Source organism: Zootoca vivipara, chromosome 16, assembly GCF_965207765.1.
Source record: "Zootoca vivipara chromosome 16, rZooViv2.hap1.1, whole genome shotgun sequence".
NCBI lineage: Eukaryota > Metazoa > Chordata > Lepidosauria > Squamata > Lacertidae > Zootoca > Zootoca vivipara.
The window spans coordinates 18,304,401-18,325,798 of record NC_142599.1 but is presented as its reverse complement, the minus strand read 5'-3'; the positions used below and the strand labels follow the sequence as shown (position 1 = coordinate 18,325,798).

At 46.8% G+C, this 21,398-nt stretch overlaps 1 protein-coding gene across 2 annotated transcripts in view; it reads left to right on the top strand.

The window, feature by feature from the left end:
- Positions 1-21,398, top strand: part of OSBP2 (oxysterol binding protein 2) — a 141,250-nt gene that overhangs the window by 53,510 nt on the left and 66,342 nt on the right. Inside the window, exon 1 of one of the 2 annotated variants that reach the window (XM_088659896.1) lies at positions 1,721-1,814. The exons of the other annotated variant lie outside the window; for it this stretch is intronic. Within the exon in view, the coding sequence (XP_088516022.1) occupies positions 1,736-1,814 (79 nt within the window). The 5' untranslated portion in view covers positions 1,721-1,735. Of the gene's footprint in view, positions 1-1,720; positions 1,815-21,398 lie in introns of those variants that run through there. 2 annotated transcript variants of the gene reach the window in all.

Below are 21,398 nucleotides of genomic sequence, written 5' to 3'. Positions count from 1 at the left end.
TCCCACCTCCCGCAGTCCATTTAAAAATTATTAGGCGGAATAAGATGATTTCGTTTTCGTATTGCCTAGCAATACCTCTGGCAAATTCACAAGCTCATCCTCCTCTTTGTGGATTTTCGGTTGGTCTTAATGACTCTATTGCCCTACTGTGACTTTTGGATGCTTTCCTTAATAAACCAAGATAAGAGAGCTGGTTTGTACATAACTCTAAGCCAAACTATGGTTTATTTGGGAACGCAGTAGCAAGAGGGTTCCCGCAGAGGCAATGCCGGCTGCTTCCTGCTTCCTCTGGTCCTTGTATTGGTTCAGCTGAATCTGGGCTTACGGTTTGTCCGGAGCAGAATCTCCTCTCCTGGAGCCCACAAATGCTTGAGCATTGGTGCTAAGCCATAGTTTATGGCTGAGCGACTGGCCGTTTTGTCTCTGACCATAGGGACACTGCCTCCTCCTGTTGGCTGTTAAGGGAAGTGTACTTTAACTACTGTTTGGAAAGACGGGGCACTCAACAAGCCTTGTAGCTTGTTAGAAGCCACTTATCCCAAGGGATGCTACAGACTGGGCTGTGCATGTGAACTAGTTTCAGTGTGACTGCTCTGAGTAGGACTAGCATTGGCTACAAGGGACGCAGGTGGCGTTGTGGGTTAAACCACAGAGCCTAGGGCTTGCTGATCAGAAGGTCGGCGGTTCGAATCCCTGTGACAGGGTGAGCTCCCGTTGCTCGGTCCCAGCTCCTGCCAACCTAGCAGTTGGAAAGCACGTCAAAGGTTGCAAGAACTGGGAATAATAAAATAAAATGCTTGTAGGCATTCAGAGGTGGTTTCCCCATTTTCCCTCTCCTCTCCCAGTTCCTATTCAGCAGCAAACACCCTTTCCATAGCGAGGTTATTGTAGCTCACACCTAACAGGAATTTATCCAGCATTTTCTCTCTCGTTCTTGTCAAATTCCTTCTGTGGGGTAGAGTGTGGGGTGGGGAAGCTGCATATTCAGTTTTGGGGCAAGCCCGAATTTCCCCTGCAGTAGAGGGGTGAGAAACCTTTATTTTGGGGGCGAATGCAGAATTGTTCATTTTCTGAATGTAGTTTTTAGGTCATTTTGTTGTTTAACAGAATGTAGAAAACACTCTTCCAAGTGTGCGCTCTCCCCCCCCCTCCCTGTGTGTGTGTGTTTAAGCTCCGATGCATATTCCAGCAAATGTCCTAAAAACAACCTCTAGCGAGCATTTAAAGGGACAGGGCTTTTCCCCAATTACCTTCCCAGATCGCCTTTGTCAGCTTCCTGTGGCCCATGTGACTTTGCAAAGCGCATGTTCCATAAAGGGGAAGCAGCAAGCCGGCAATGCAGCTGATGCCTTTCATACGCGGCTCTCCCCTCTCCCTGTTCCTTTCCCCTTTTACTTTCCGAGAGAACTCCTGTCTCCCCAGCAGGGATGGAGTTAAGCGTTGCCTTATTGCCTCCCAAAGAGAGGCTGTGGTGCATTGTGGTATAATGAGGCGGCTTTCATGGTTGCCGGGAGATCCATGGGGCTAAACTGTATGGAGAGAGAGGAATCGCATGTGGCCAGAATCTGTAATGTGGGATGTGCTTCCTCTGAGAGCAGTGATGCGGCAGGCCACCACCTCCCTGCTGAATCAGGATGTTTCTTAAATATTAGTGTCTTCCATTTTTGTTTTTTTATAAACAACCTCGGGCAATGCCCTGAGCTGGAGCTTCCGCCAGACCCCTCTGACGGCGGGAATGAAGGGGAGGGGCTGCTGGGAGTCAGGATCCGGCCGCTCCTTCTGCAACTCGGGCTGCCTGAATAAAATTAAGAAGGGTTAGTTGGCCTTCTCTGGACTTCTCCCTCCCCCCCCCAATCCCACCCCCTTTCCAGAGGCCTTCGGTTATCTATGGGCCCTTCCGGCTTCCACCGACTGGTATATTTCACTGCATGATCAATTCATGGGGATATTTGTGTACTTTAAAAAGGGGGGGGGAGTGCTGTGCCTTAGGGGTGGGAGTTTGCCTTGCCAATGCATCTTCCATCTGGGAAAAATGTGTTAATCTCAAGCGGAATGAAAGGGAGCAACAGCAATAGACCACCAACTTATGTCTGCACAGAACTTAATTCTCCTTCTCTTGGCAGCCTTGGAGAGTGTGAAATTGTCATGGATCAGAGTGGGGGAAATCCATGTTTTTCATAAACATGGAGAATGTGGCTTAGTACTTAGTTTCTCTTTTGTAGCCGGTAGACTACATCCTATTTATAAGTACAACACTGTAGTCCTGTCCAGTCTCTCCCCCCCCCAAAAAAACTTGTCTCTGTGTACCAAACTTAACTCCCAACACCTCTGATCACCTGCAACTGTGCCTGTTTTAACTGGCACGAGGTGGTGACTTCTTGAAGAACTGGATCTTGCATAACTCTAGCATGCTCCAAATTTTGGAAGGTGGAAAAAACATTTCCCGAAGCCACAAAATATGTGGGCGGTATAATTTAAATGTGAAAAGTGGTATTTTAAGGTTTTTGTAGCAAAATATATATACCTTGAAGCAAACATATGGGAAAGGTTCTGTCTCCTTATCTTTGCCTTCAGGAACCTGGTACCTTCCAGATGTTTTGGACTACAACACCCATCAGTACGAACTGGCAGGGGCTGATGGGAGTTGTAGTTGACAATATCTGGAGGGGGCCCCAGCTTGGCAAAATCTTCCTTATATGATACAATAATGCTTAGTGTTGATGGGGTGCTTGATAGAGTGCTTCATGGCATTGCATGTGGAATACTTTCGGTGGGTTAGGTCCAACTGCACCCTCCCGCACACAGAAGTAACTTTCCATCACAGCGGAGCTGCCTCACGGCGATATTTGAACATTGCAGAGGAATCCAAGTGGGTTCTGTTGCTTTCCCACGAGGGAGGATGTGAATGACCTATCCTGGATTTTACACCTGCACAAACTTTGTGGAACAAGGTGCTAGTGTCTTGTTTCCTTCTACTTCCCGGCTCTTTGGATCTAATCCACCCTCTTCACAATAATTGCATTAGCATTATGAATCAGGTCAGTACTATTATTGACCTATTTCCGATGTGGGCCTAGTACAAATATATAGTGCCTTGCTTGAGGGCGCCTAATGGCCTGGTTTCGACATCATGATAAACTGTAGTTTAGTATGGGCTGCCATTCTCTGTATGAACCAGCCCAGACTCTGCTGTTTTTATCACAGGTTCTTCTCTGTGTGGCCCACCTATGGGAAGTGTGGAGGATGGCCGCATGAGAATGCTCCTTTTCAGTGGTGGCCCCCATCTGAAACGCTCTTCCCAGCGAGATGCACCTGGCCCCATCCTAGTCTTTAATTACTAGACTAAGGCTATTTTGTTTCCCCAGGCCTTTGGCTAATTAGATTGCCTCCTGTGGTAGTGTTCATCCTTTAGTGCAGGCATCCCCAAACTGCGGCCCTCCAGATGTTTTGGCCTACGACTCCCATGATCCCTAGCTAGCAGGACCAATGGTCAGGGAAGATGGGAGTTGTAGTCCAAAACATCTGGAGGGCCAAAGTTTGGGGATGCCTGCTTTAGTGGCATGGGTAAGACTTGTCCTTATAAATAGGTTGCTGGATGAGTATTTAATGCATCCGTATTGTTCATTTTCTCATGGTTCTAATTGCTGTTATCTGTTGTATTTGCTGTTGCTAAGTTGCTTTGAGGTTTCTTTTCCTTGTGTAAAGCGATTGATAAATGTAATTGATATTAACAGCAATCATTAAACTGGGGCTTAACGCGCACAAACAGAATGTGCGAACTACGGTAGGTTTAACCCTTGTTTTCCAATTGTGGTTTGCTTGGAGAGAAGCAAAAGCCACAAATGCCGGTTCCCACATAATGCAAAGCAGGCTTCCTGTTTGATTTCTTCTCCAACATGTCAAGGAAAAGAAAGAGTGGGGTGCGGCAGGGACAGATGAGCAGCGAGCACCAACACATGCTGCTCGTTCGTGTTAACTGTGACATCTGAACCCAGCCAATGAGTTTGTTGTGACATGTAGATCTTACACTGGGAATTCTGATTGACAGTTGCAGTCTTTTAGCCACTGTTACCAGTTAGGCCCCTAAATTATGGGCAATTGCACTCAGGCCGTTTCCAATAATCGGAGGCCTGAGAGATTCCGTTTACCTTATTGCTATTAAAAATAGAACAACCACACTCTTTCTTTCTTTAATCATTAAAGGTCAACGTTTAAATATTTGAATATATTAATGTTTACGTATCTGGAGGTTTTTCATGCTGATGGTTGCCGTTTGGAGAGAGTGATGTGTTTGTATATCACAGTTATGGTTATCTGGGGCCCCAGGTATGAATTCCACCCTTTCCATTTTATTCAGTACATTGCTGTTGCGTGCAGTTCAAATTGAAATAGGAAGTGTGTCTGGTCCAGTGGCACATACATGTACTGTGGTTGTTGTTGTTGTTGTTTAGTTGTGTCCAATTCTTCGTGACCCCATGGACCAGAGAACGCCAGGCACTCCTGTCTTCCACTGCCTCCCGCAGTTTGGTCAGACCCATGTTGGTGGCTTCAAGAACACTGTCCAACCATCTCGTCCTCTGTCATCCCCTTCTCCTTGTGCCCTCAATCTTTCCCAACATCAGTGTCTTTTCCAGGGAGTTTTCTCTTCTCATGAGGTGGCCAAAGTATTGGAGCCTCAGCTTCAGGATCTGTCCTTCCAGTGAGCACTCAGGGCTGATTTCCTTCAGAATGGATAGGTTTGATCTTCTTGCAGTCCATGGGACTCTCAAGAGCTGGCATCCCCAAACTGCGGCCCTCCAGATGTTTTGGCCTACAACTCCCATGATCCCTAGCTAAGAGGATCAGTGGTCATGGATGATGGGAATTGTGGTCCAAAACATCTGGAGGGCTGAAGTTTGGAGATGCCTGCTCAAGTCTCCTCCAGTACCATACTGTACTGTGGTGGCTGGTGCCAATTGGGACTGGTTGGGTGGTAGGCATGGAGCCTAACAGAAGGTGGCGCCAGAGACAATGACAGGCAGTGGCAACTGATTCTAGTTTTGCCCCCATCCTCTTCCCTACAAGGGCAGCATCGAGACTAAGGAACAAGAAGCTGGTGGCCAGTGCCATCCTCTGGACTGATTGTGAGAACATAAGAAGCTGCCTTTGCAGGCTAGCTCAGGATTAACTACAATGACTGGCTCTCTAGGATTTTCTCCCAGACCTACCTGCAGTTGCTAAGGATTGAACCTGGCACCTTCTGCATGTAAAGCAGATACATGAAGGCTGGCTACAGGCAGACTGAGGTTGGTGGAACAGTGCCCTAATGGACCAGCCTCCCCTGTACAGTGGTACCTACTCAATTCGTTCCGGAAGTCTGTACTTAACCTGATGCGTACTTAACCTGAAGCGAACTTTCCCATTGAAAGTAATGGAAAGTGGATTAATCCGTTCCAGACGGGTCCGCAGAGTACTTAAATTGAAAGTACTCAACCTGAAGCGTACTTAACCCGAAGTATGACTGTAAAATGTGTTTTCCCCCTACCTGCAGATTTCCTGTCCCTCTTAAGCAGCTCAGCCACATGCTCAAATATGTTTTCTCTGAATAGCAATGTTGAAAGGCTGCAGATGGGCCTCCACCCTATTCCATCCCCATACATTTCTCATGTAAGGAGGAGGTAATGCATCTTCTGTCTTGGTGCCTGCTCCAACTACCAAAAAGCAAAGTTCAAGTTTTGCTTTGGGAATTCAACACACACACACACCCCGCTTAATGGACTAAAACTCATATGATTTTAATGAATGGGCTTACAGCAGTAGTAGTTCATCTGGCCCAAGTTTAAACAATTGATTTTGTATTTTTCCTCTATGAGCAACGCGGCTTGGATTTCTGTTGCATCTGCAGAAGGTTCTGGCCCACAAATGCCTGGGCTGAAATAACAGCGTCCGCTGTTTGGATGCTGCAGTGGGCCAGCGCAGACACCTTTTGGGGGATCTGCTTCCCTTTTTAAAATTACTTATTCATTTCATAAAATTTATACACTGCTTGAATGTTAAAACAACAACATTGCAAAGCAGTGTACAGCGGGACCTCGACTTACGAGCTACTCGGCATCCAGCGTTTTCGACTGACGAGCGGAAAAAGTGGCCGCGCGCATACGATTTTTTCAACACCCGAACGGAAAACCCCGTTTGCGTCTATATGCGGTTTCCTCGACTTACGAATTTTTCTGTTTCCAATACATTCCTATTGGGAAACCGCTTTTCCTATGGGAAACTCGACTTACGAAGTTTTCGACCTACGAGTGTGCATTCGGAACAGATTAAATTCGTAAGTCGAGGTCCCACTGTACAGTAAAATTATCAATAGGAAAACTTAACAAGAATAATTTAAGACTTTTGAAAAGTTAAAATAACAATAGGCTAAAAACCCAGGTGGCGCTGTGGTTAAACCACTGAGCCTAGGGCTTGCTGATCAGAAGGTCGGCGGTTTGAATCCCTGCGATGGGGTGAGCTCCCGTTGCTCGGTCCCAGCTCCTGCCAACCTAGCAGTTCGAAAGCACTTCAAAATGCAAGTAGATAAATAGGAACCGCTACAGCGGGAAGGTAAACGGCGTTTCCATGTGCTGCTCTGGTTTGCCAGAAGCAGCTTTGTCATGCTGGTCACATGACCTGGAAGCTATACGCCGGCTCCCTCGGCCAATAATGCGAGATGAGCGCGCAACCCCAGAGTCGGTCACGACTGGACCTAATGGTCAGGGGTCCCTTTACCTTTACCTTTAAAAACAGATCAAGGCTTGCATCAAGTTCTGAAACATCTGGGTAGGCTTATCTAAACAAAAAATATTTTTAGCAGGTGCTTAAAAGAGTACAGTGATGGAAACTGCCTTCCATCCTAGGGTTCAGCTGGCTTGATCATTTCCCCCTCTTGGTGATGTGGTGGTCAGGTGCTATTTTTATCCCACCATTACATAATTGTGCATATACACACATACATGCAATCTGTGCATTATATAATTAGAACTTACTCTTGCTTTTTTTTGGTCATGCATAAAAGAGGACATTACTCTTAACGGTTTTAATTTTCACCCATGTTTAAAATTTTGAATGTGTAGTTGGACCATAGAGGCGTGGAGGCTCAGACTTCAAGGTGTTTGAGGTTTTCCCAGAGGCATTTGGTTGGCCCGTGTGGGAAAGAGAATACAGAATCAGTTGTAGGCGCTTTAAAGATTGCAGGCTGCTCTCCCAAGGTGGTGGAGCTAATGGAAGGCAAGACCCTAGCAGTGTTCTTAAGCCTTTGGGCAATGCTGGTCCTTGGTTGAGACAACATCTTCCCCACCTTTGTGTGATACGCCTTGTTCCCAGGCCTGCCTTGGCCAGGCTGGAAATGACTTCTGCTTTCCCTGAAGACCCCACACAATAAGTGGAAGCTCTGTGGCGCCAGAGGCCAGCAGTGGGCTATACTCTTGCGGCCTCTAGCAGCAAAGACCCAGGGGTTTGGGACTGCAATCTCACCCAACATTAAAGGGACCAACTTATTTCCATCATCATCACTGGTGGTCTGTCTCGGGAGACAATGGAGGAGTGAGACTATGGGGGTGAGATCAAGCTGTTGGAAGGTTGCAGCGCCTGCTATGGCTGTAGAGGTAGATGCGGAAGAGACATGTTTTGTTGCAGCTGGGGCAGATGAAGGTGTCCGGTTGTGCTGCTGCAGATGGCGTTTCTTCTCTCTGAAGTCCTCCCAACGGTCATTTCTCCTCTGGTCACTGCTATGGATGTACAACTTGTCTGCAGTTTCCAGGCACAGTGGTCGCCTGCAAGGGATGCCCACATGGCAGGGTTGGTGGTGGCTGCATCCAACCTACTTAGAGTAGATCCATGGAACTAAATGAGTCATGTCCATTAATTTCAAATGGTCTGCTCTTGAGTATGCCTAATATTAGATACAACCCATTATATCCCAGTGTGGTTATGTCAAGAAGGTCATGTCAAGGTTATGTCAAGAAGATCTAGCATCTAGATCAAGGAAAGTAATAGCACCACTGTATTCTGCTCTGGTCAGACCTCACCTGGAGTACTGTGTCCAGTTCTGGGCACCACAGTTCAAGAAGGATACTGACAAGCTGGAACGTGTCCAGAGGAGGGCAACCAAAATGGTCAGAGGCATGGAAACGATGCCTTATGAGGAACGGCTTAGGGAGCTGGGCATGTTTAGCCTGGAGAAGAGAAGGTTAAGGGGTGATGTGATAGCAATGTTCGTATATATAAAAGGATGTCATATAGAGGAGGGAGAAAGGTTGTTTTCTGCTGCTCCAGAGAAGCGGACACGGAGCAATGGATTCAAACTACAAGAAAGAAGATTCCACCTCAACATTAGGAAGAATTTCCTGACAGTAAGAGCTGTTCGACAGTGGAATTTGCTGCCAAGGAGTGTGGTGGAGTCTCCTTCTTTGGAGGTCTTTAAGCAGAGGCTTGACAGGCATATGTCAAGAATGCTTTGATGGTGTTTCCTGCTCGGCAGGGGGTTGGACTGGATGGCCCTTGTGGTCTCTTCCAACTCTATGATTCTATGAAATGCATTGCAACTGAAAACCAGCTCACTTGCCTGCCTTCCGAGGCAACTTTCCACAAATTCTTAACTCCTTTCCTCCCTGCTGTACTTGTATTATCATTTAGGAAAGTTTTGGCAGGGAGTTTTATAACAACTCAACCCAAGAGCAGTGAACTGAAGGAAGCCTGTACGATCTTTTTCTGTGTTGTTTTTAAACGGCTGAAATAGCTTGATGCTCAACAAAAAGAGTCCCAAGCTTGTTACCAGGGCCACGTCCTCCCCGCATCTCCTCTTTCTCCCAGCCCCCCTGGGAAAAGTGTGAAAGAGGGTCAGTCTGTTCTTGCATCCTTCTCTTCCTGTGAGATGGCGAAACCCTAGAATGTCCTGAGGGTGGAAAATGTATTTAAATTATGATTAAAAATTTATTTTCGGTGACACGTTTAGAAAAGAGAGAGAGAGAGAAAGAAAGAGAGAGAGAGAGATTGCCTTTATCTGCCTACTGGGAAATTATATCCGTGGGGGAGCTTGCAAGTGAGCTGAGATGTGCCCCAGTTAGTGAGACGGACCTGACTCCAAATGACATCCCAGAACTGGTGTTGCTTACAGGCCTCGGGGCTCCTGTTCTGCCTCGCCAGCATTAATCTATCCCCCAGACACGGATGTTGCACAGGGCTTGTGCAAATCAACTGTGTTTTGCGCTGTGGTGGTTTAATTGGGAAAGAGCAGTACTACTACAATGAGAAGTAGCTAAAGGGGTTTACCTCCCAGCAGTCACTACAGGTTGCAGTGTGTGTTTAAAGTGATGTTCAGGTTGCCTGTGCTGTATCTTATCTGCTCCAGCATTCTGCTTCCAGCAGAGGGCAGCCACATGCCCTGGGAAGCTCAGAAGCATTGGTCCATTCTGTCCACTGTCAGAGAGGCAGTATGCTGCCCCCCCCCCGTGTGTGTGTGTGTGTGTGAGAGAGAGAGAGAGAGAGAGAGAGCTTTTTTCTGGGAGTACGCAGGGGTACGCATACCCCTAAACATTTTGTGAATCTAAGTTTGGCCTCATTGAGGGGCAGTATTTCAGTATGAGTAGGAAAATGAGAGTACCCCTAAACATTTTTAAGAAAAGAGTGTGTGTGTGTGTGTGTGTGTGTGTGTGTGTGTGTAATTCTGATGATATGCAGAGTAGCTTACAGCTAGGAAGCTAAATAACTATTCTGGGTGATTGATAACTTCTTTGTAAAGACTATACAATGTCCAGACTCTTTATATTCAAAAAGAACTTTGCTTTCATAAACATATAACTGAGAATATATTTACAATCTAGCTCCTGCACAGATTTCACTATCCTATACCTGCAGGTCTTAGGGCAGTTCACAGGACATTAATGTTTAGGGATCGTCCTCTGTTTTACTTCAGACAGATCACAGTATCCTCAGCAGTATCTTGAGAAGCCTCTCTCAGCAGCCATTCCCCCTGATACAGAGGGAGCGAGCGAGCAGAAAGGAGTAAAAAACAACAGTTACTGGAATAACAGTCACAACAGAATGGAATGTGACTCTCTCATGTGACTCACAGTCAGCCAATCACATGACAGCTACTGCCAAAGGATAAACCCCATGCTAAAAATACACAGTAACCCAACATAAGTAAACATCCCCATTTCGGGAAATTAAACCATTATCCTTAACATTCAGGTACCGTATCAGTTGCTGAGAATTGCAGGCTGACAGAATGCTGTTGCGATCAGCCTGAGGATAGTTCTGAGGGCCAAATGAAGACGTCTAGAGCAGTGTTTCTCAACCAGTGTGCCTCCAGATGTTTTGGGACTACAACTCCCATCATTCCTGACCACTGGTCTTGCTAGCTAGGGATGATGGGAGTTGTAGTCCCAAAACATCTGGAGGCACACTGGTTGAGAAACACTGGTCTAGAGGGCCACATTTCTCCCCCTAGTCCTGAGGCTCTCCACCCCTGAAATGCAACCTCATATCCAGAAACAGGCTGTTCTGTCCAGTTTCACTTCATGGTTGCTAAGCCCAAGACCACCCATACATCTCTGGGAGGGTGCCCTACCTGTTTATGAAAACCCCTCTCATCCAGCTATATAAATAACTTTCTTTACAGGAGAGAATGAGTCTCTTCTTTTGTTTTTCTAACAATGCGCTTGGCTTGGTTTATATTTGGGCCTCATTATGTTTCCTGCTGATTTCTCTGGCTGTTCTCTGGGTCAGCTTTGTAGCTATTGAGTTCCCGATGTTGGCTTTTCTCTTTGACGTGTTAACCTGAGCTGCCTGTGACCTTTCTTTTATTGTGGAGAGAATTGCAGCTTGTTCATGGATATGGGACAATAAAGCCAGAATTTGCAGTTGGAAGCTATTCTTGCCACCTATTCTTGCTGAAGGGCTAATAATTTTGTGACAGAAAGGACAGATCTGTGGCTGCACTGCCGGATATGTGAGCAGTAGTCTAGTGGCCAATCCAGAAGTGCAGGGCCCCTCCATGATAGTCACAGCTGTGACCCTTCTAAGATTATACAGCTTTCAAAGATTATACAATAATAATAATTCAGGATACATTGCATTGAGGAATGCCAATCTCCATGTGTTTTGGCCAGATCTACTATTTTTTTGTGCGTGTAGATGGGCAAATGATTCCAAGTGATTCAATATAATCTTTTGGAGCGACTAAAGTTGTGTTTTCTGTGAAGTTCCATTGTACACAGCCGAACGTGCGCGCCCTTCTCGTGAAACTGAAGCACCTGGTGTTTTCACTGTTCCTAAATGCTTAGCTTTGGAGGATACAGAACAGATCCGTCCTGGTGTTCTTCCCGTGTTCCTTCTCCAGAAGGACCCTATAAGCCCATCTTCACTGGCTGGCTCACTTCCTTTCCCTCTGATTGGTCAGCTTTAGGACACTAGAGACAGGCACCCTGACGGAACCTTGCTGCAAAAATAACAACAAGTCTTAGGACACCACACCCTGCAACCCACAGCTGTATATGAGCCCCCCACCCTTCGGTTGATCTTTGCCAGGCATAGGCAAACTCAGCCTTCCAGATGTTTTGGGACTACAACTCCCATCATCCCTGACCACTGGTTCCTGTTAGCTAGGGATGATGGGAGTTGTAGTCCCAAAACATCTGGAGGGCCGCAGTTTGCCTATGCCTGATCTTTGCAATCTAATGTGTATGGTCCACACAGTCTCTGTATTAGGGGCTTAGATCAGCCTTCTCCAATCCAGTCAGGGAACACTTATTTGGGCAACTGAAAAGCTCAATTGGTTAGAGCATGCTGCTGATAACGCCAAGTTTGCAGATTCGATCCCCATATGGGACAGCTATATAGTCCCCTTGGGTCCCTTCCAGCTCCATGATTCTATGCTTCTATTAACCTGGCCTACAAAGGTCCGTATAGTTAAAGCTATGGTTTTCCCAGTAGTGATGTATGGAAGTGAGAGCTGGACCATAAAGAAGGCTGAGCGCCGAAGAATTGATGCTTTTGAATTATGGTGCTGGAGGAGACTCTTGAGAGTCCCATGGACTGCAAGAAGATCAAACCTATCCATTCTGAAGGAAATCAGCCCTGAGTGCTCACTGGAAGGACAGATTGTGAAGCTGAGGCTCCAATACTTTGGCCACCTCATGAGAAGAGAAGAATCATTGGAAAAGACCCTGATGTTGGGAAAGATTGAGGGCACTAGGAGAAGGGGACGACAGAGGATGAGATGGTTGGACAGTGTTCTCGAAGCTACGAACATGAGTTTGACCAAACTGTGGGAGGCAGTGGAAGACAGGAGTGCCTGGCGTGCTCTGGTCCATGGGGTCACGAAGAGTCGGACACGACTAAACGACTAAACAACAACAATTAACCTGGCAACCTCCATATCTTTAGGGCTGAAACTCCCATCAGCCCCAGCCTGCCAGGAGCCAATCGCCTCTGTGAGGGTGCTGCTGAAAGCAGCAGCCAGTGGGAAATTTTGAAGCTGGCCAGGTAAAAAACATGGACTGGCTTCCCCAAGAATCCTGCTTTCAGCAAAGCCACGACATTGAGGGGCCAGCTGGCTGGGCCATCCCTCCCCCACCTCTGCAGGAGTCCCATCCATTCTGTGCTCAAGCTGCCCCTGACCGTTCTGCTGAGCTATCCAGGTTGATGTGAACCGGCTTGGATTGGAAGGAAGAAATAACATGGGCTGAAGAAGTGGAGCTTGATATGGGCAAGAGATATGGGCAGCCCCTCGTTAGCCCCTGCATAGAAATTAAGGTTTTTAGGGCAGGGGTTGGTGGCCAGATGACACACCTGTGTGGTGCCTATGTGGATGAGGCTGGTGGCCCAAGACCTACTTGTTACTCAAAGTAGGTATTGCTAGGCTACTTAAGTGATGAGTCCTGCATTTCAGCCTTCTCAGAAAAGAATGTATTGAATTTTCTGGCTTGACTTGGGGTGGGGGGAGAAAGACGGATTGCGGACTGCCTTCTGGGACCTTGCTTGGATCTGCTGGACTTGACACTCTGGTTGCGCTTGGATCGAAGCCTCCCACTGTGGCAGGGACAGCTCAGATGATAACAGCAGCTGCACCACCTCGGAGAAAATCATCCTCCTGCCCTGCCCTGCCTTGCAGAGCAGTTGGTTCTGGAAGGGGAGGGACCAAGACAGTGGAGCTAGGGGAAGATTTTGCCTGCTGCATCGCCTTTTCCTCACGGGGCCATTGGTTCTGATGGCCTCTGTGAAGGTGCTGGTGAAAGCAACAGCTAGTGGGGATAAGTGAAGCCGTCCACCCCCCAAAAAAACAAAACCACAGACTCATTTCCCTACGGACCATGCTTTTCACTGCACAAGCAAGGACAGCGAGGAGCCATCTGGCTGGGCTGTGCATCTCCCGCTGGGGCTAGGGTCCCATCTGTGCCGTGGTCAGGCTAGCCTTGCCCTCCCCTTTCGGCTGTGCTGACCACATCCTTTCCCGTTTCCGCTGTGCTCAGAAGCGCTGACTTTTAAGAGCCGTCTCACGCCAGCCACGAGAGATTGCTCTTTATTTTTGCGTGCAATCCATTTGTGCCAAATGCTATAAGTATGCATTAACTCTGAAAGCGGGCGGTTGCGGTAGGGGGAGAAGAGTGGGGTGTCTTCTGCTTGCGGTGTTGTAACGGCGAAGGAATTGTTTAATTTCGCCGTCGCCAATTTGCGTTCCACGTTGTCGGTTTCGTTAAATTGCAAATTTTGAGGAACTGAAAGAATTGCCTACCTCTGCCTTTTATTTGTGGTTTCTATTAAAAACAAGGCAGCTGTTTCAAATATATAAGCTAGAAGACCATTAAATATGAATGTGGCATTCTGTTTAATATTCATAGCTATTAAAACGAGGTGAAAAACAATTGAGATTCCTCCCCCCCCCATTAGAAAAATGCCCAATGCTCCTCCTTCGCAGACAAGTGGGAGACGAAAGGGATGTGGGTGAGGACAGAATGAAAGAGATTAAGTTTCTTTGTGGGACAGGAGCTGGGTTAGCATTCCACAATGGAGCTATGCAGATACGGCAACATATATTAATAGCTGTCATTTTGCATTATGTTGCAATTCCTGTGGGCTATGTGGCGGAGGCAGAATATTGACCGAAATGCATTGATCTATTGGGTATGTAGTTGTCTTACCACACATACGAACACTTGTCAATTTTGATCGGCAGAACTAGCACCGTTATAGGTGCCACAGCTCTACATTTGTGAGAACTCAAATCTTTTAGCGTGGCAGCAACGGCACTCTGGAACTCCCTGCCTTTTGACATCAGGCCTATGCTGTGCTTATTTTGCCAATGAAACAATATAAAGTGTTGGTATATTGATGAACGTGGGGGTGGGGGTTCAAAGTGACGATATTAATTTATGTTTAAATTTAAATTTAGATCAACCAGAGTGAGCCAAATGCTGATGTGTGTGTGTGTGTGTGTGTGTGTGTGTGTGTGTGTGTGTGTGTGTTGTTCATTTTCTGGAATGCTGACATATGTTATGAAATTAAACCACACTGGGGTGAAGCCGTCTTTCTTAATCTGTCCACATGTCGGCTGTCGTTTATTTGTTAACCTTTCAAGGAGGGCTGTTTCCCAAACTGATTTGTACCTATTGTTTACCGTTGTACCAAAAAGGTATTTCCCTTGTCTGGTTATGTTAAGGTGTCTTGTTATAATTATTCCTAAATATCCACGTTTTATGTGACAAAGTCTAATGCCTTTGAGGTTTGTGAATGCATTTTGGATCTTAGGTGGTACGTTGAAGAAGAAAGCTTCATATTTTGAGAAAACCTGCAGGCCTGATAGCGTTGCAAAGTTGTTATGCTCTCTAAAGTACTGTTGCTCCCGTGTTCAGCGGGTCAGGTGTCATAATCATTAAATCGTCAGCACATAACCTGATTATATAGTTTTGTTTTCCAGTTTGGACTCCCTTGATGTCTGGTGTTGTTCTGAGGTATATAGCTAACGGTTCTAAAGCTAGGATGAACAAAAAAGGGAGAGAGTAGAAATCCTTGATTTGTTCCTTGCCAATTTCCCACTAGGGATGAATTTATATTGTTTGTTCTTAGTGTAGCGGAAGCTTTGGATTATTGTTGTTGTTGTTTAGTCGTTTAGTCGTGTCCGACTCTTCGTGACCCCATGGACCAGAGCACGCCAGGCATTCCTGTCTTCCACTGCCTCCTGCAGTTTGGTCGAAATGCATGTTGGTAGCTTCGAGAACACTGTCCAACCATCTCGTCCTCTGTCGTCCCCTTCTGCTTGTGCCCTCCATCTTTCCCAACATCAGGGTATTTTCCAGGGAGTCTTCTCTTCTCACGAGGTGGCCAAAGTATTGGAGCCTCAGCTTCAGGATCTGTCCTTCCAGTGAGCACTCAGGGCTGATTTCCTTCAGAATGGATAGGTTTGATCTTCTTGCAGTCCAAGGGAACTCTCAAGAGTCTCCTCCAGCACCATAATTCAAAAGCATCAATTCTCCGGCGTTTATATTAATTTCAAAAGCTGTATGAATTTGGGCTCAAATTGCGTTTTAGATAGGACTGTTAGCTTGGCTAATTTCGAACACTGGATGGAGGATCTTATAGTTGGAGTCAGCTGCTGTTCTTTGAGTGTGCAAAGCACAATCTGCAATAGGGATTGGTGGGAAGGACCATGTGGTGTAGTTTCAGAGGAGACCTCTGAAGAACAGGATCTGGTCCCTTTTGGTAATAGATTTCAGGCGTAGGAAATTTCAGGCTGCCTTTTTGTCTTCTATGTCCAATACATTGCCCCCTTGAGAATGCAAGAACAGGATCCTAGCTCAGGGCTAAGCAATCTGTGGCCTCCCAATGCTGCTGCACTGCAGCTCCCATCATCCCTGGCTGTTGGCCATGCTGACTGGGGCTGATGGGAGCTGAAGTCCAGCAACATCTGGGAAGCCACTGGTCCCTCATCTCTACTTTACCTTGATCTTTGCTTGTGTTTGGGGTTAATTAGCATCTGTGCTTCCATCCATCCATCCATCCATCCATCCATATCTGTCTCCCTCTCCCTCTCTCTGACTGCTACGGGCTCATCATCACCTATAGGTGAAATGATTTGAAATTGGCAACAGCAACTGGTCTCCTCATTCCTTGCAACTTGCACAGCAGCTAATTAAAATCCAGACGATGCCATTTTTGATTCAGCGTTGCTGCTTTGACAGGCCAAAGCCATGCCAGGAATGTCAAATTGCAATGGCTTGGGCCGTGAAGGCTGCTTGAAACATCATTTTTAGGCCAAGAACAGGCTGTACTCTTATAACCACAGGAGCCCCCTAAATGCCTTGGTTTCTTCTCAATTACCTGCCCTCTTCGCGTATGAACTGCAACATTTATTTCAGTAGGTTCTTCCTTTTATTTCGCCTATTTATCTCTGCGTCTCCTAAGCAGTGTACATAAAAAGAGCTAAAAAGCACAAAGTGGATAAAATCAGTTAAAACGAACAATAAATACCGTAGTTACAAGTTACAAGAAAGGAGATTGCGACTAAACATCAAGAAGAACTTTCTGCTGGTAAAAGCTGTTTGACAGTGGAATGAGGACTCCCTTGGGAGACTGTGGACTCTCCTTCATTGGAGGTTTCCAAGTAGAGATTGGATGGCCATCTGTCATAGATGCTTTAGTTGAGATTCCTACATTGCAGGGGGTTGGACTAGATGACCCTCAGGGTCCCTTCCAACTCTACAATTATATGGGAAAAACACAGGAAGCTTTCTTAAAATGCCTGGAATAGAAAGGCATTTGTTAAGGAACGGAGTGTGCAAAACGGAGAGAACATTGAAAGCATTCCTTCCATTTACGAAACTGGGTTATTTGGTATTTAACAAAGACACACAGAGACCCAGAGCTTGTTCCTTTTGTGTCCATGGGATAAGATGATACATGAATTTGTCTAGGATTATCCATCAAGACAGGGGATTGAGCAATGTATTTTTGCAGAGACATAAGAATCCATAGTTTGCAGCAAGTAGGGCTGGAGAGGATGGTTTAAAAATAGAATTTGCAGTCCTTTCTGCCAATAGCCTGGCTTGTGCCCACGCCATGGTTTCCTGAGCCGAGATGTGCTCAGTGGTGCTCCTCAGACAGCAGGCTGGAGATGCATCTCACAGGAGGTTAGGGCCAGTAGCTTCTGAGGCACAGTACGCCAGAGACTATCATAGCGTCAGGTGTCTAAGAATAGCAGCCTCGGCTTTCCGTGAGGCAAGCAGTTCCTATGGCAACCGGCTCATTTGTAAGTGTCCTACCGATCAAAACCAAAACACCCATCGCCTGTCAAAGATATCATAATAGCAAGGGGAATGACAGGCAAGTGTGTTTTGGGTTTGCATGTGGAGCTTGGCTCAAGTACATGTTAAGCATGCCAAAACAACCAAACAACAGCAGCTTGGTCTTCCATTTAAATGTACAGGGAGTAAATAATAAAAGAGGCGTTTGTACACCTCTGCTAATAACTTGGTGTTCTGACGTTGTGTTTGATCTGGTGTAGAATCACCTGCGGTTTTTATTCTCCCCCTTCTAAACATTGCAAACGCATGGCTCCCCGACACGCACAGAATCTGCGCCAATTTATTCTTAGCGGTTTTTCCCCCATCGGCGTTCAGCTCACGGTGAGAATGGCTCCCTGCGAAAGCATTTGCTGGCCTCAGTTGATGCCTTCTGGGGAGGCAAGTGGTGGGTTGGGTTCTCCTGCAGATGTGCATGACGTTGTAAAGGAGGCAGTGATGCAGTTGGACTGTGCAGAGTCCAGAGCTATTTTGCAGGTTGGATCCCCCGTACGGGACAGCTGCATATTCCTGCATTGCAGGGGGTTGGACTAGATGATCCTCAGGGCCCTTCCAGTTCTATAGTTCTATAAGGGGAGCTGTTCCTGGCCCACTGGTTGACCTCTGGAACATCAGGAAGGAGGGTCTGAGGTTATGGGTGAAAGAACCCAGGCGGCACTCAGTGGCTCTTTGGAATAAAAATGCTGGGGACACACATTTTCAATAAATATATGGTGCTTCTTCATGCAGCGCATAAAACTATGGAGCCTGCTCTCACAGGAGGCAGTGCTGGCCAACAACTCAGATGCTTTAAAAAAGGATTGTACGAATTCATGAAGGATTAGGCTGTCAGTGGCTACTAGCCGTGATAGCTGAGCTCTGTCTCCATGGTTGGAGACAGCAATGCTTTCGAATCCCAGTTGCTCTTGTGCTCAGGTCCTGCTGGTGGGTTTCCTGCAAGCATCTAGTTGCCCCCTGTAAAAGGTAAAGGACCCCTGGGTGGTTGAGTCCAGTCAAGGCGACTCTGGGGTTGCGGCGTTCATCTCACTTTTGGGCCGAGGGAGCCGGCATTTGTCCACAGACAGCTTTCCGGGTCATGTGGCCAGCAGGACTAAACCGCTTCTGGCACAATGGGACAACGTGATGGAAACCAGAGCGCATGGAAATGCCATTTATCTTTCCGCCACAGCGGTACCTATTTATCTACTTGCACTGGCGTGCTTTCGAACTGCTAGGTTGGCAGGAGCTGGGACAGAGCAATGGGAGCTCACCCCCATCGTAGGGATTCGAACCGCTTACCTTCCATTCGGCAAGCCCAAAGAGGCTCAGTGGTTTAGACCGCAGCACCATCCGCGTCCCTGTAAGAACAGGATGCTGGATTAGACAGGCCATTGGCCTCATCCAGCAGGCTCTTCTCATGTTCCTATCTTGATGTTTGGCACTGACTGTATAGATTTAAAGCATGTCCTTGCATCTCCTCCCCCCCCCCCCGAATCCTGGGAGTTCTAGTTTAAGGGGGCTGGGAATTATAACTGTGAGTGGTAAACTACAGTTCCCAGAATTCAGATGGGGAATGCTTTCAATGTGTGGAGTGTACACAGCCACGGAGCTGGATGTCATGAAAGGCAGCCTTCTCTATCCTGGCACCCTCTAGATTTTTAGTGCTACAGTTCCCATCAACATGGCTCGGCTGGTTGCAGGTCCCATTAGCCCTAACCAGCACAGCCATGCTGATGGGAACTGTAGCCCAGAGAATTTGGAGGGCACCAGGTTGGAGAAGGCTAATGTACGGTTATCTCTGATTTCCCCATTTGAAAGTCTGGAAGCAAATCCATATGCGTGTGTTTATTTCCCAAACATAACTCACGTGAGACACCTCTGGGAAATAATGTAGCTTTTCCTTCATGGTTTTCCTTGCCATCCTTGTTGTCAGGTACCTCTGCTGGTTGGTGCAGGATAGTGGCACTCAGTTGGCAGCTTTGATTTGCAAGGACAAGAAGTTTGTGTGCACTCAGTTTTTGTAAGTGTCACTTATTTTTGAGCATGATAAAACAGTGGTTAATATGGGAGTTGCTGCAAAAACCTGAGCAAAGCCCAAACTGTGTTACTACTTAGCTCTGTTTATCCTTCTCCATCTGTCTGTCCTGTCTGTTTAGATCAACTTGTTTGGCATTGAGAAGCCCTTCGGAAATGCATCAGTTGTTTAAGGGCTGCTTCTTTTTGCAGTTGGCCGATTAATGGAAATCCATGTGGCCCATCGCATTAACCACCCAGAGTGCCTTGTTACTTAGGCCTTCATTTTTCTTGCAGATAGAGAACCACAAGAGACTTTGGTCTTTTGCTTGCTGCATGATCTCGGGAGTAAAAGGAACTGTTCCAGACAGAATTCAAGACCAGCTTCGATCTAAAGAAATTGGAAAAGGCCCGATAGTTAACGTTGCTAAACATTAGGAGCTGTATCTGTTGTCTTTCTGGCAACCACTGAATATCTTCCTCTTCTCACAAACCTTTTAAGTCGAGCTCTTTCCCGATCAGCACCTGCATTTGAATGGTTTGAAAGGTGTTATTTGTATGTTTTTATTTTTTTTAATCACTTGTCGTTTGCTTCCCTGGGCTCCTTTGGGAGGAAGGATGGGATATTAATTTAATTTAATTTAATTAAAAGAAAAAACTGTAAGCCACTTTGAGATGAAATGGGGCAGAAATAAGTTAGCAGGCTGTTGTTGCCGTTCCCCCGTGCTAGTACAGGAACCCTGCAGGATCAGGCCAGTGGCCCATTTGGTCTATCACCCTGTTCTCCCAGGGGCCAGCCAGATGCAGCTGGATAGCACATTGGGTTAGAGCGTGGCGTTGATAACACCAGGGTCGCAGGTTCAATCCCCGTAAGGGATAGCCGCATATTGCTGCGTTGCAGGGGTTTGGACTAAATGATCCGCAGGGTCTCGTCCAACTCTCTGGTTCTACGATCCTATGGAACCTGCAAGCAAGACCTGAGTGCGAGAGCCCTCCCTGCCTCCTGCAGTTTCCAGCAACTGGGATTCAGAAGCATTACTGTCTCTTGACTGTGAAGGCATTAATGGCAGAGCCTTACCCTCCATGAATGTGGCTCCATTCCAAGCTAATCTGATAATATAGAAGTGCCACAGCTCAAAGGGAGGGGAAATATCACAATGATTAGAGCATCTGTTCTGCATGCCGAAGGTCCCAGCTGCTTCGCCCGGATAGGAGCCCTTTCCTGAGACCCCGAGGAGCTGCTGCCATTCAGTGTAGATACCACTGAGCTAGATAGACCCAGCCACGTCACACTATAAGGCAGCTTCCTACGGCCCCCGGAAATGCAGAAGCCATATGGGAGAGGAGCAGGATCACGTGGGGAGAATTTTGCCCACTGCTACTACACCAGACTTTCTGCCCAGACTTCCTAATAAAGGCGTCTTTCAGTGTGACCCTGTTCCCTGCCATAGGCCTTCGCACCTTTACCAGGGCAGCTTGCTACGACAGCAGAGGAGCTTTTGCAAAACGAACTTGAATGGAGCATCCCTTATAAACCCAGAAGTTTCATATTGCTACATCAGTTGAAAATGGTCCAGCAAATACGGCTCCAATTTGGTGCCTGGTGTTTCTTGACACACTTGGCAACCGTTTCAGAACTGGAGGGTGTGTGTGTGTGTGTGTGTGTGTGTACAGAGGTGTGCTTTTTCATTTGTTTTCAGTTCCTTAAGATTTAGTCACGTTCTGGAGATTTTCTGTGTGTCTTAATAATAGCAGCAGCAGCAGCTGCTCCCAATGCCGGTGGCTTGTTTTCACCAAAAGAAAGAAATAAAGGCTTCCTCTCTGAAATCATACTGTAAACTCCGCACACCCCTTTCAAAGGAATTCATAGGTTGAATGCCTGTAATGACAGCCCTTGGAATATAAAAGAGGAGAAGCTTGGGGAGGAATTGTAGCATTGAGCATCGAGAAAACCGATTAGGGGTTTGTGGGTGGGGTAAAGGTAAAGGTAAAGGTACCCCTGACCATTAGGTCCAGTCGTGACCGACTCTGGGGTTGCGCGCTCATCTCGCATTATTGGCCGAGGGAGCCAGCGTATAGCTTCCAGGT